Source organism: Simochromis diagramma, unplaced genomic scaffold, assembly GCF_900408965.1.
Source record: "Simochromis diagramma unplaced genomic scaffold, fSimDia1.1 OVJJ01000321.1, whole genome shotgun sequence".
Lineage (NCBI taxonomy): Eukaryota > Metazoa > Chordata > Actinopteri > Cichliformes > Cichlidae > Simochromis > Simochromis diagramma.
Genome location: NW_024386772.1, coordinates 9424047 through 9437550, shown reverse-complemented (window position 1 = coordinate 9437550; position 13504 = coordinate 9424047). Strand labels below are relative to the sequence as shown.

At 39.0% G+C, this 13504-nt stretch overlaps 1 protein-coding gene across 1 annotated transcript in view; it reads right to left on the bottom strand.

Annotated features, from left to right (window-relative positions):
• Nucleotides 1–13425, bottom strand: part of LOC120743825 (hemicentin-1-like) — a 40495-nt gene extending 27070 nt beyond the window's left edge. The window contains exons 1-16 of the mRNA XM_040047730.1: nt 13249–13425; nt 11549–11824; nt 11139–11459; nt 10745–10999; nt 10373–10630; nt 9676–10035; nt 9285–9536; nt 8917–9171; nt 7205–7564; nt 6814–7065; nt 6446–6700; nt 4734–5093; nt 4343–4594; nt 3937–4191; nt 3251–3595; nt 2857–3108 (exon numbers count right to left, since the gene is read on the bottom strand). Of these exons, the coding sequence (XP_039903664.1) occupies nt 2857–3108; nt 3251–3595; nt 3937–4191; nt 4343–4594; nt 4734–5093; nt 6446–6700; nt 6814–7065; nt 7205–7564; nt 8917–9171; nt 9285–9536; nt 9676–10035; nt 10373–10630; nt 10745–10999; nt 11139–11459; nt 11549–11824; nt 13249–13300 (4360 nt within the window). The 5' untranslated portion in view covers nt 13301–13425. The remainder of the gene's footprint in view (nt 1–2856; nt 3109–3250; nt 3596–3936; nt 4192–4342; nt 4595–4733; nt 5094–6445; nt 6701–6813; nt 7066–7204; nt 7565–8916; nt 9172–9284; nt 9537–9675; nt 10036–10372; nt 10631–10744; nt 11000–11138; nt 11460–11548; nt 11825–13248) is intronic.
• Nucleotides 13426–13504: the final 79 nt, after the last annotated feature.

The window sequence follows — 13504 nt, the reverse complement described above, 5'->3', positions numbered from 1 at the left end:
CATCCAATTCTGCACTCTGAGGCAGATTGCAATCTTTGATGATCCTTGGCTTGAAGAGTGTTGGCCACTTGGCGAGTAATTTTGAGCTAGAAGAAGGGAGTAATACAAGAACTTTGTCTCCAGGTGAAAAGTCTGGCCTCTCTGTTATACAGGCGATGCTGACATTGCTAAGCCTGGAGCAAATTCTCCCAAATCAACCTCCCCAATGTGTGGAGTTTTACTCTCAGGTCCAGCACGGATTGAATTTCATTCTTTGAGGGGCTCGGACCTTCCTCGCAGCTTTCCTTAATCAGGTCGAGCACCCCACGCAGCTTCCTGCTGAACAGCAGTTCAAAGGGAATAAATTCAGCCACTCCAACAACCCAGTCAATAAGTTCAAACAGGACCTACATTAATGGTAGGGGGCACAAAGGCGCTTTTGGTATGGTTGGCTGGTTAATAAGTTGGCATTCCGGAAAGGATGCGCACCAGCAGCGCACATCCTCTCGGATGCCTGGCCAAAAAAATTGGGTCATAATTTGCTCTTGTCAAACCCCCTATGCCCTGCCCTGCCATGGGGTTATAGTGAGCCACCAACAAGTGGGTGTGTGTCTCCTCCGTGCAAGTGTCACAACTCACTCGATACAGCCTATCTTTTAAAAATACAAAACACAGGTAGGTCCGCATGGCTTCAGGGCACACCACGTAAGCATCAATTTCAATCACTTGGTCAAAGGCTGAGCATAGGGTGTCATCACGAGACTGCTCCAGTGGAAAATCTCCCATGATGGGAATTACATTACATGCTACTAATGGTTGTGATCGCATCCCCGCATAGGGTGAGAAGCTTAGCAATCCGGGAGGGGCTCAGACTAGTGCCGCTGCTCTTTCACATCGAATGGAGCCAGTTGAGGTGTTTTTTTGCATCTGACAAGGATGCCTCCTGGGTGAGGTGTTCCGGCATTGTCCTACTGGGAGGGGGCCCCGGGGCAGACCCAGGACACGCTGGAGAGATTATATCTCTCGGCTGGCCTGGGAACACCTTGGTGTTCCCTGGACAAGCTGGAGGAGGTGGCTGGGGAGAGAGAGGTCTGGGCTTCTCTGCTTGGGCTGCTGGCCCCGGCCCCAGATAAGCGGAAGAGGATGGACGGATGGACTCCTAAGTATGTCCATAATGGCCACTCCCAATAAAAAACTTAACATCCTCAACTCTGCTACATCCAGATCCACTTCCTGTCTTTTTGTTAGTGCCACCATCTTCAAACATCACACATGAGACACAGGTCTCACTATCATCTTGCAAACCTTCAACTTTCACTGTTGCTGCTATTCTTCTGTCACAAGGAACCCCTGACTGCACTCTCTTATTAATCTTACTTGTACAATGTCCATTGCTTTGGGTGATTGACCCCACATTACCAGGTATTTAAACACATCTACCTTCACTATCTTTACTCCTTGCAGCTTCATTGTTACGCATGTGTCCTTCTCATTTACACACACATATTGTGCTGACTTTAATTCCTCTTTTCTCCACAGTATTTTGCCACCTCTCCATATTATTGTCCACCTGCTCACTACAGATAACAGATACATATTGTGAGTATCATAGATTATGAAGAATCCTGCATAAAATACTAATCACCATCACATACCTCTGACACTTAACTTCCTCACGCAGTACAGCAGTTCCCCTCTTGGGAACTGGCCAGATGAGATATATAATCTCTCCACGGGGGTCTGGGTCTCTCCCAGGGTCTGCCATGGTTGCCAGTTAGGCTGAGAATACCTCTTCTCATCCTATCTCTAAGACTGACCCCAGCCTGTGTACAGAGGAAGCTCATTTTGTCTGTCTGCAGTCCTGACCTCAATCTCAATGAACATTTGGAGATCAGCTTGGACATCCTGTTTGTGCCAGAGTGAGCAGCACAACCACTGACTAGCAGTGTGTGAAAAGCTGGTGACCAGGATAAGGAAGCTGTGCCGGGCTCTTGTCTCTATGTATGTTTTTTTCCAACAGTGTAAGATTTATTGCAAAAAAAAACCATTGTTATAACAAAAAAATATTAAACTCAAATTTCCTTACATGATGTGTTAAGTTTCTAAGTTTTATTATCTGCTGCCTGAGAAATCTCTGAACCCTTGCATGCGATTTCAGATTTAACAGCTATTGGTCAATGTGAAACTGCCTCTGTAGTCAGACTTTGCTTGTGATATTTATTATTTTTTTATTTATCTTTTGATTACTTGTTTTTTAAGAAAGGAAAACACATGACATAATTTTATTTTTTTTTTTAATGTTTATTTAATTAATAGAAAAGTAATAGAAGTAATAGAAAATAAAACTTTTTTAAAAGCCCATCAGCATGGATCCATTGTTGAAGTGGGTGGGCCCACATTTCCAGGAATGTGAAGCTTGGAATTTTTTATACAAGGGTATGAAATGGGTGTAGAACTTCTTTTTTAATGAAAGAAAAATAATTAGGTAGCACATAAAATTAAGTTTTTGCTTAGATTTACAGAAAGCAGCAGATATCTTATTTGTTTCCATTAGTTTGTGTCAAAGGGATATCTTTGTCAGAAACAAAACTATAATGTCCATGTTTTTTCCACTGATTGCAACGGTAGAACACAATGAAGATGGAGATGATGATGATGATGATGGCTGCTACAATTAGCAAAACCAAACTGACTGCAAAAGTGATTTTATTGGTTTTACCTGTAAGATAAAAAAAAAAATAAAACCAAAGTTTACTTCTCAAAACTTCCTAAAATACATTGATCAATTTAAACATCAGCTAACACTTCTCTTTAGTCATCAGTGTTCTCTAAATGTCCCACAGCAATATTAGGCTTGAAATAAACAAAGACGTGTACCTCTTGGTTCAACATGAACATTGATCGTCTTGGTTATGTTTCCCAGATAATTGGCAGCTGTGCAGGTGCAGGTTTTGTTGCGATTGATTCGAGTAATATTGAGACTGTTTGTGTTCGCTAACATGTTCTCCCCATCACAAGTCCAGTTATAGACAGAAGGAGGGTTTCCTTCAGCTTCACAGCTCAAAGTGATATTAGAACCTTCAAGTAGATAGTCATGATTACTATCTTTTGTGTTTACCTCTGGAGCATCTGAAGAGACAAAAAGATGTTTGTTATTCGTTTAAATAATTACATGTTGTATGGCTCATTTTCACATTGTTAAATTCAGTTTAGAAATGAAAAAATCCAAGAAATATTCAGTTTTTGTGTAAACAGCAGGATGTTTACTCACAGTGGGCTGAAACATTGTGTGTTTGAGAAATAGCGGGAAGTTTTGGTCCACGTGGTCCAAAGTCCAGCTTGGCCTCACATCTGAGCTCAACGACTTTTTCTTCTTTGCTGATGTTGACTCTCAGAATAGAGGACTCATTTACTGGTGTTTTGGTTGTGTCATTGAAAGATTCTGTCTTGATGATTTTATTGTTTTTATACCAAGTAATAGTGAGATACTGAACAGGAGCAACATTGATGATGTCACACTGCAGTTTGTATTGTGTCTTGGTGTACTTCTTGTCCTCTTTGTGCTTCAACATCAGACCATGATTCATTTCAGAGATTGACACGGTCTCTGGGGTTTCTGCAAATGAAGCAAAGTAAAAAATACATTTAGAACATATGACAAATGGATGCGCTTGTTAGCATCAATATGAGAAGAATGAATGCATAAATGCAATGATATTAAAAGGTTGGGTTTTTCTTGCCACTAACAGAGTCTTCTTCACAGTTCTACATGAAAGTACAACATTTGGATCAGAGCTACAGCAGGTTACTCGACAACATCGTCTTCAAAGTGGCAGTTTCAGCAAACTGAAATTATTCCTTTGTTATACAAAAATAAATAAATAAAAGTATTTTACATCATAGCCTGTTTTATCTTAATTTCTAGTACAATAATGCAGTTTTGACAGATGTACTTACTATAAACAATGATGACTGGGCTCACAGAACACTGAAAATTGTCATTTAGAGTGATGCTGCAGAAAGGACTTGGAGTCCACCATTTCAGGTTTTTAACCATCCAAGTGACATCAGAACCAGGTTTAAATTCTTTGTCTCCAGCAGGAGTCATCCAGGCCATTTCAGCAACATCTGTGGCTGATGTGCTGCATTTGATTGAAACTGGATCTCCAAATCTCACAACCATTTCAGACGGTGCCAGAGTTAGAGGACAACCTGCCATTCACAATACCTTCAATTAGACATGATTTGTTATCAAATCAAAAATAAGACCCACAACAAAAGAATAACACCCACAACATTAGAGATCAAATAAAAATAAATTTAAGAAATAAATAACAACTACATAATAATAAAAGATGTGTACCTCTTGGTGTGATATGAACATTGATTGTCTTAGTTATGTTTCCCAGATAATTGGTAGCTGTGCAGGTGCAGGTTTTATTGCGATCGACTCGAGTAATATTGAGACTGTTTGTGTTCTGCAACATATTCTCCCCATCACAAGTCCAGTTATACACAGGAGGAGGGTTTCCAACAGCTTCACAGCTCAATGTGATGTTAGTGCCCTCAAGTGGTGAGATGTCAACAGTACAACTTGTGCTGATCTCAGGAGCATCTGAAGAGACAGTTTTTCTTATCATTTTCACATTTACATAATAGAAAGCTGTAATGAATAGAACTTTTGTTTAATCTAGCCTAAAAAATACAATTAAATAATCTTCTGTTTGTGTGTTAACCTCAACATTTTTACTCACAGTGGGCTGAAACTCTGTGTGTTTGAGAAATGGCAGGAAGTTTTAGTCCATGTAGTCCAAAGTCCAGCTCAGCTTCACATCTGAACTCAGTGGCTTTTTCTTCTCTGCTGATGTCGATTCTCAGAATCGAGGACTCATTTACCAGTGTTTTAGTTGTTGTGTCATTGAAAGACTCTGTCTGGATGGTTTTATTATTTTTGTACCATCTCACAGTCAGATGTTGAACAGGAGCAACATTTATGATGTCACACTGTAACCAGTACTGTGTTCTTGTGTCTTTATTGTAAGGCACTATGTGTACTTGTTCCTCCATCATTTGACTTTGATTCAGTGGATATATTGACACAATGTTTGGTGTTTCTGTGAACAGAGCAAAGAAAAATCAATTTTAAAAATCCATTCATCCATCCATTTTCTTCTCCTTTTCAATTGAGAGTCTTGTGTGGGCATAAACCAAGGGCAGCTGTCATTAGGGAAGCGCTAGAGTCCACACTGGGCTGGTCACCAACAGTGTTGGTCAAGTTACTTGAAAAAAGTAATCAGTAACTAATTACTGATTACTTCCCCAAAAGTAATCCCGTTACTTTACTGATTACTTATTTTCAAAAGTAATTAATTACTTAGTTACTTTTTAAAAACACGATTTACAACCTGAAGAGGTGATAAAGCGATAGATCTTTCATCCCAATTCTACTTTTTCTACATAATCCATCATACAAAATGTAATCAAATGGAAAAGTCTCTCTTTTTTTAACTTGTTTTATCGGATTTAATCTTTTAACTTTATGCATCAAGCAAAAATTTAATTATATGCAACATTCTCTGACTTGAATAAATTAGTTTAACATTTAAACCTATTTTCTACACATTCCAGCACATAAAATAAAATAGTTTTTGTGTTTACACTCACTCTTTCAAATAGATGCAAGTAAAACACAGCAGAAAATAAATAAAGTCAAAGACTCAGTGGTCCTGTTGCTCTATTTTCACCTGTAAAGCAGGACTGCGGTAGGCGGAGGTTTACCCTGGTGCAGGTGTGCCGCGGTCAGTTGAAGAATCCGCGAGTTTCTCTGTGAATTTCCCATTACGTCATTGCACACTCGGTGCTTGCTTGGAAGTTTAGGGGGTTTTTTTCGCTGTAAAAAGAAGTTTTCTTCCCACGCACGATGGACGCTAATGTTTTTGTCACTTTTTATGGAATCAAACTCAAAGTAAGGTCAGTGCTTCCACGCTTTAAACGCTGCAGGCTCATACTCTCTCCCACAATCGATATGTGATCCATTGTTGATCTGCACACAGCTGTTGTCTCTAACGGCGCACTCGCTTACGTCACTGTCATGAGACATTCTTGCAAAAAATCACGGTTTTAGGAACGCAGTAACGCAGCGTTCCTACGGGAAAGTAACGGTAATCTAATTACCGTTTTTGCAATAGTAATCCCTTACTTTACTCGTTACTTGAAAAAAGTAATCAGATTACAGTAACGCGTTACTGCCCATCTCTGGTCACCAATATGTCACAGTGGTATCACATAGAAAGAGATAATCTTTCACTCCTATGGACAACTTAGAATCACTTCCATGCAGCCTCCACCATCATACCTGAGCATTTACAGTGGCACTTTCAGGAAGAGAAATCGTTGCTTTATTATATAAAAACTGTCAGTTCATGCTGTTTATAATACACTAACAAAGTTGTACACATGTACTTACTGTAAACAGTGATGACTGGACTCACAGCACACTGGGATCCATCAACCAAAGTAGCATAGCAGGAAGGACTTGGAGTCCACTCTTCTAGTTTTTCAATCCTCCAAGTGACAACAGGAGGACGCTCAAATCCTGTACCTCCAAATGGAGCCTCCCAGCCCATTCCTTCAACATATCTGACTGATGTGCTGCAGTTGATTGAAACTGGATCTCCAAATCTCACCACAGTTTCAGAAGGTGTCAGTGTTAGTGGGCAACCTGCCATTCACAAGCAAATATATTCAGTCAAAATTGATTTGGTGTAAACCAAGTGAATAGTGTTCACTAAATAATGGAAGAAGATTAGATGTAAGGTAAACAAGAATATATACCTCTTGGTTGAACATGAAGATGGATTGTCTTGGTTATGTTTCCCAGATAATTGGTAGCTGTGCAGGTGCAGGTTTTGTTGCGATTGATTCGAGTAATATTGAGACTGTTTGTGTTCTGCAACATATTCTCCCCATCACAAGTCCAGTTATACACAGGAGGAGGGTTTCCAACAGCTTCACAGCTCAATGTGATGTTAGTGCCCTCAAGTGGTGAGATGTCAACAGTACAACTTGTGCTGATCTCAGGAGCATCTGAAGAGACAGTTTTTCTTATCATTTTCACATTTACATAATAGAAAGCTGTAATGAATAGAACTTTTGTTTAATCTAGCCTAAAAAATACAATTAAATAATCTTCTGTTTGTGTGTTAACCTCAACATTTTTACTCACAGTGGGCTGAAACTCTGTGTGTTTGAGAAATGGCAGGAAGTTTTAGTCCATGTAGTCCAAAGTCCAGCTCAGCTTCACATCTGAACTCAGTGGCTTTTTCTTCTCTGCTGATGTCGATTCTCAGAATCGAGGACTCATTTACCAGTGTTTTAGTTGTTGTGTCATTGAAAGACTCTGTCTGGATGGTTTTATTATTTTTGTACCATCTCACAGTCAGATGTTGAACAGGAGCAACATTTATGATGTCACACTGTAACCAGTACTGTGTTCTTGTGTCTTTATTGTAAGGCACTATGTGTACTTGTTCCTCCATCATTTGACTTTGATTCAGTGGATATATTGACACAATGTTTGGTGTTTCTGTGAACAGAGCAAAGAAAAATCAATTTTAAAAATCCATTCATCCATCCATTTTCTTCTCCTTTTCAATTGAGAGTCTTGTGTGGGCATAAACCAAGGGCAGCTGTCATTAGGGAAGCGCTAGAGTCCACACTGGGCTGGTCACCAACAGTGTTGGTCAAGTTACTTGAAAAAAGTAATCAATAACTAATTACTGATTACTTCCCCAAAAATAATCCCGTTACTTTACTGATTACTTATTTTCAAAAGTAATTAATTACTTAGTTACTTTTTAAAAACACGATTTACAACCTGAAGAGGTGATAAAGCGATAGATCTTTCATCCCAATTCTACTTTTTCTACATAATCCATCATACAAAATGTAATCAAATGGAAAAGTCTCTCTTTTTTTAACTTGTTTTATCGGTTTTAATCTTTTAACTTTATGCATCAAGCAAAAATTTAATTATATGCAACATTCTCGGACTTGAATAAATTAGTTTAACATTTAAACCTATTTTCTACACATTCCAGCACATAAAATAAAATAGTTTTTGTGTTTACACTCACTCTTTCAAATAGATGCAAGTAAAACACAGCAGAAAATAAATAAAGTCAAAGACTCAGTGGTCCTGTTGCTCTATTTTCACCTGTAAAGCAGGACTACGGTAGGCGGAGGTTTACCCTGGTGCAGGTGTGCCGCGGTCAGTTGAAGAATCCGCGAGTTTCTCTGTGAATTTCCCATTACGTCATTGCACACTCGGTGCTTGCTTGGAAGTTTAGGGGTTTTTTTTCGCTGTAAAAAGAAGTTTTCTTCCCACGCATGATGGACGCTAATGTTTTTGTCACTTTTTATGTAATCAAACTCAAAGTAAGGTCAGTGCTTCCACGCTTTAAACGCTGCAGGCTCATACTCTCTCCCACAATCGATATGTGATCCATTGTTGATCTGCACACAGCTGTTGTCTCTAACGGCGCACTCGCTTACGTCACTGTCGTGAGACATTCTCGCAAAAAATCACGGTTTTAGTAACGCAGTAACGCAGCGTTCCTACGGGAAAGTAACGGTAATCTAATTACCGTTTTTGCAATAGTAATCCCTTACTTTACTCGTTACTTGAAAAAAGTAATCAGATTACAGTAACGCGTTACTGCCCATCTCTGGTCACCAATATGTCACAGTGGTATCACATAGAAAGAGATAATCTTTCACTCCTATGGACAACTTAGAATCACTTCCATGCAGCCTCCACCATCATATCTGAGCATTTACAGTGGCACTTTCAGGAAGAGAAATCGTTGCTTTATTATATAAAAACTGTCAGTTCATGCTGTTTATAATACACTAACAAAGTTGTACACATGTACTTACTGTAAACAGTGATGACTGGACTCACAGCACACTGGGATCCATCAACCAAAGTAGCATAGCAGGAAGGACTTGGAGTCCACTCTTCTAGTTTTTCAATCCTCCAAGTGACAACAGGAGGACGCTCAAATCCTGTACCTCCAAATGGAGCCTCCCAGCCCATTCCTTCAACATATCTGACTGATGTGCTGCAGTTGATTGAAACTGGATCTCCAAATCTCACCACAGTTTCAGAAGGTGTCAGTGTTAGTGGGCAACCTGCCATTCACAAGCAAATATATTCAGTCAAAATTGATTTGGTGTAAACCAAGTGAATAGTGTTCACTAAATAATGGAAGAAGATTAGATGTAAGGTAAACAAGAATATATACCTCTTGGTTGAACATGAAGATGGATTGTCTTGGTTATGTTTCCCAGATAATTGGTAGCTGTGCAGGTGCAGGTTTTGTTGCGATTGATTCGAGTAATATTGAGACTGTTTGTGTTCTGCAACATATTCTCCCCATCACAAGTCCAGTTATACACAGGAGGAGGGTTTCCAACAGCTTCACAGCTCAATGTGATGTTAGTGCCCTCAAGTGGTGAGATGTCAACAGTACAACTTGTGCTGATCTCAGGAGCATCTGAAGAGACAGTTTTTCTTATCATTTTCACATTTACATAATAGAAAGCTGTAATGAATAGAACTTTTGTTTAATCTAGCCTAAAAAATACAATTAAATAATCTTCTGTTTGTGTGTTAACCTCAACATTTTTACTCACAGTGGGCTGAAACTCTGTGTGTTTGAGAAATGGCAGGAAGTTTTAGTCCATGTGGTCCAAAGTCCAGCTCAGCTTCACATCTGAACTCAGTGGCTTTTTCTTCTCTGCTGATGTCGATTCTCAGAATCGAGGACTCATTTACCAGTGTTTTAGTTGTTGTGTCATTGAAAGACTCTGTCTGGATGGTTTTATTATTTTTGTACCATCTCACAGTCAAATGTTGAACAGGAGCAACATTTATGATGTCACACTGTAACCAGTACTGTGTTCTTGTGTCTTTATTGTAAGGCACTATGTGTACTTGTTCCTCCATCATTTGACTTTGATTCAGTGGATATATTGACACAATGTTTGGTGTTTCTGTGAACAGAGCAAAGAAAAATCAATTTTAAAAATCCATTCATCCATCCATTTTCTTCTCCTTTTCAATTGAGAGTCTTGTGTGGGCATAAACCAAGGGCAGCTGTCATTAGGGAAGCGCTAGAGTCCACACTGGACTGGTCACCAATATGTCACATAGAAAGAGATAATCTTTCACTCCTATGGACAACTTAGAATCACTTCCATGCAGCCTCCACCATCATATCTGAGCATTTACAGTGGCACTTTCAGGAAGAGAAATCGTTGCTTTATTATATAAAAACTGTCAGTTCATGCTGTTTATAATACACTAACAAAGTTGTACACATGTACTTACTATAAACAGTGATGACTGGACTCACAGCACACTGGGATCCATCAATCAAAGTAGCATAGCAGGAAGGACTTGGAGTCCACTCTTCTAGTTTTTCAACCCTCCAAGTGACAACAGGAGGACGCTCAAATCCTGTACCTCCAAATGGAGCCTCCCAGCCCATTCCTTCAACATATCTGGCTGATGTGCTGCAGTTGATTGAAACTGGATCTCCAAATCTCACAACAGTTTCAGAAGGTGTCAGTGTTAGTGGGCAACCTGCTATTCACAAGCAAATATATTAAGAGTTAGAGATGATTTGGTGTAAAATAAGACATAAGTCAGCAGTTTCATCTAAATCATCCACAATTTTAGATGTGAAGTAAGAATATATACCTCTTGGTTGAACATGAAGATGGATTGTCTTAGTTATGTTTCCCAGATAATTGGTAGCTGTGCATGCGCAGGTTTTATTGCCATTTACTCGAGGTAAACTGAGACTGGTTGTGTTCTCCAACATGTTTTTCCCATCACAAATCCAGTTATACACAGGAAGAGGGTTTCCAACAGCTTCACAGCTCAAGATGATATCAGTGCCCTCAAGTGCATAAGTGTCATCAGTACTATTTTGTGTCTTTAGCTCCGGAGCGTCTGAAATGATAAACAGTTTTTTATCAGTTCTCACATTTACACAATTGAAAGCTGAACAGAAGGGAACTTGTGTTTAATCTTTAAAAAAAAAATAAAAATAAACTTCTGTTCATGTGTAAACAGCAGGATATTTACTCACAGTGGGCTGAAACTCTGTGTGTTTTAGAAATGGCAGGAAGTTTTGGTCTGTGTGGTCCAAAGTCCAGCTGAGCTTCATATCTGAACTCAACTACATTTTCTTCTCTGCTGATGTTGACTCTCAGAATAGAGGACTCATTTACTGGAGTTTTGGTTGTTGTGTCATTGAAAGATTCTGTCTGGATTTTTTCACTGTTTTTGTACCAGCTAACAGTGAGATACTGAACAGGAGCAACATTGATTATATCGCACTGCAGTCTGTACTGTGTTTCTTCTCCTATCACATTCACAAGCTGTACAGAATGAAAAACTTCTGGATTATCTGGCAAACAAAATTAAGCAAAGTTAGTTAATGTCAACATTTATTTATTTTCTTAGCATTGTACTGTATTCAATTAAAATTAAACTTACTGAATAAAATAACTTTGAGTTCCTTGCTGCATTCATAAGACTCATTAAACTTCATTTTGCACTCGGCCGTCACATTCCAGTCTGACACTGGCATTAAGTGGGAGATAAACATTTCTTCATCTTCAATGCCAGAGCTTTCATTCCCGACTCTCCAGTATAGTCCGTAATGATTGCCCAGTCTGGTGGTACAGTTTACAGTTACAGGATTTCTTCCATATTCTGCAATAATCTCAGGTGGATCCGTCTTGAGCTCTGTTGTGCATATGCTGTCAGCATCTATGAATAGACAAGAAAAATGTTTTTATTGGACTTTTATTAGCTCTATAGCCCTATAGACTGTGTACCCCCTTGAACTGAAGCTGAAAGTCTGCATTTTTGTCATCTCTTGACTGTTCAGAGGCAGAACTATGTCTTTGTTCAACAAATTATGGGCCCAACTGCACATTCAAGAAAAAGACACACCCAAAAAGAGAGCAACATGGGGAACCAAATGAGCCTACCAGTTGCTGTGTAGTTGCTATTAATACAGAACAGGTGCTAACTGATTAAAGCTGCTAAAAAGCTGATTTGTCTTTATTTATAAATGTATTCAAATGCTGTCTGTTATTTAAAAACAGTTATTCTAATAAACTCAAACATTATAAATAAATGCAATCCTGTGAAAATGAAAATTCCCACAGGATTCTGCGCAGTAATGTTGAAAAACAAAGTGCATCCTCACTGCTCCTATAGGGTTTCAGAGGGTATGTAGCAGCCAGGCTGTACTAATGAAATGCACCCTCTCAGGCGTGGACGTCCACGCATGACTCTGGATTTTCTACTTAAACATTTTAGTTTAACATTTAGTTTTGTTTATTATATTATTACCATATATTTTCTGATTAGTTTGCTCTCTATTCTTCTCATTTAGATTATCCTATTCTAGTTTTAGTTCATTTGCAGTGGTTGTTTCCCTACATTCCTTTGTTCTCTATGTCAAGTCAGCTTTTCTGTTCCCCCGATGTTCCCGTATTTGCTTACTTCCTGTTTTATTTTGTTAGTCCCTCATCTGGCATTCACTGTGTTTTGTTTTACTTCCCTTGTCTGGTCTCCTGTGATTAGCTAGCTTGTCTTTCCCTAGTGTTTCCCATTGTTCCAATGACCTTATATGTATTTATAGCCTTTGTCTCCCCTCAGTTATTCATCCTGTTCTACTGTTTATCCGCCTGTGTGGTTTGTTGGAGTCTGTTTTCTGTCAGTCTTGTGAATTTACTGCCTCGGGTCAAAATAAAAGTTAGTTTTCAGTTTGTTTAAACCTTCTCAAAATCTGCACCTGGGTCCAAATTCTATGTAAATCCTGACCGTCAGACCGTACAATGGTCAAAACAACACACAACAAAACGATAGTCTAAAATAATTACTACAAGTCACTACTGCTAAGGTTTGTTTTGAAAGCTACTGAACCATGTAACCAAAAAGAAATATGTTTTTCACAAGTCCACATAGTGTCATGAAAACTTAAAAGGGGAGTATTTCATGAAACATGATCTTATTATTAGTTTTAGCTTTTGCAGTTACCATCACTAATAACATTCCAGTATCAAAACTGATCACACCATCAAGACACTAAAAGTTAAAAACCTAATTTTTATTCCTAACAATTCAATGAAATAGTTTTTCCCATACACACAGAGTTCTTGCAGAGCATCATAATTACTCACTGCACAGTGAAAAGAGGAGGATGAGAATGCTCAGCATCCTGACAGGCAGCATGCTTGGACAGCATGCAGAAGGAATGAGGTGAATGGAGCAGTGTTTCAGGAGCGTCCAGAGACTATCCAGCTTCAGGACCTGGGTTAAATGAACGTCAGCTCGATGCAGATCCTACTTATGATGACCGACTAAAAGTTTCACAGGCAGAAAAAAAAACTAGAGAGGAAATTTAACGCCCTTGTGTACAGGAAACTGTGAAGCCCA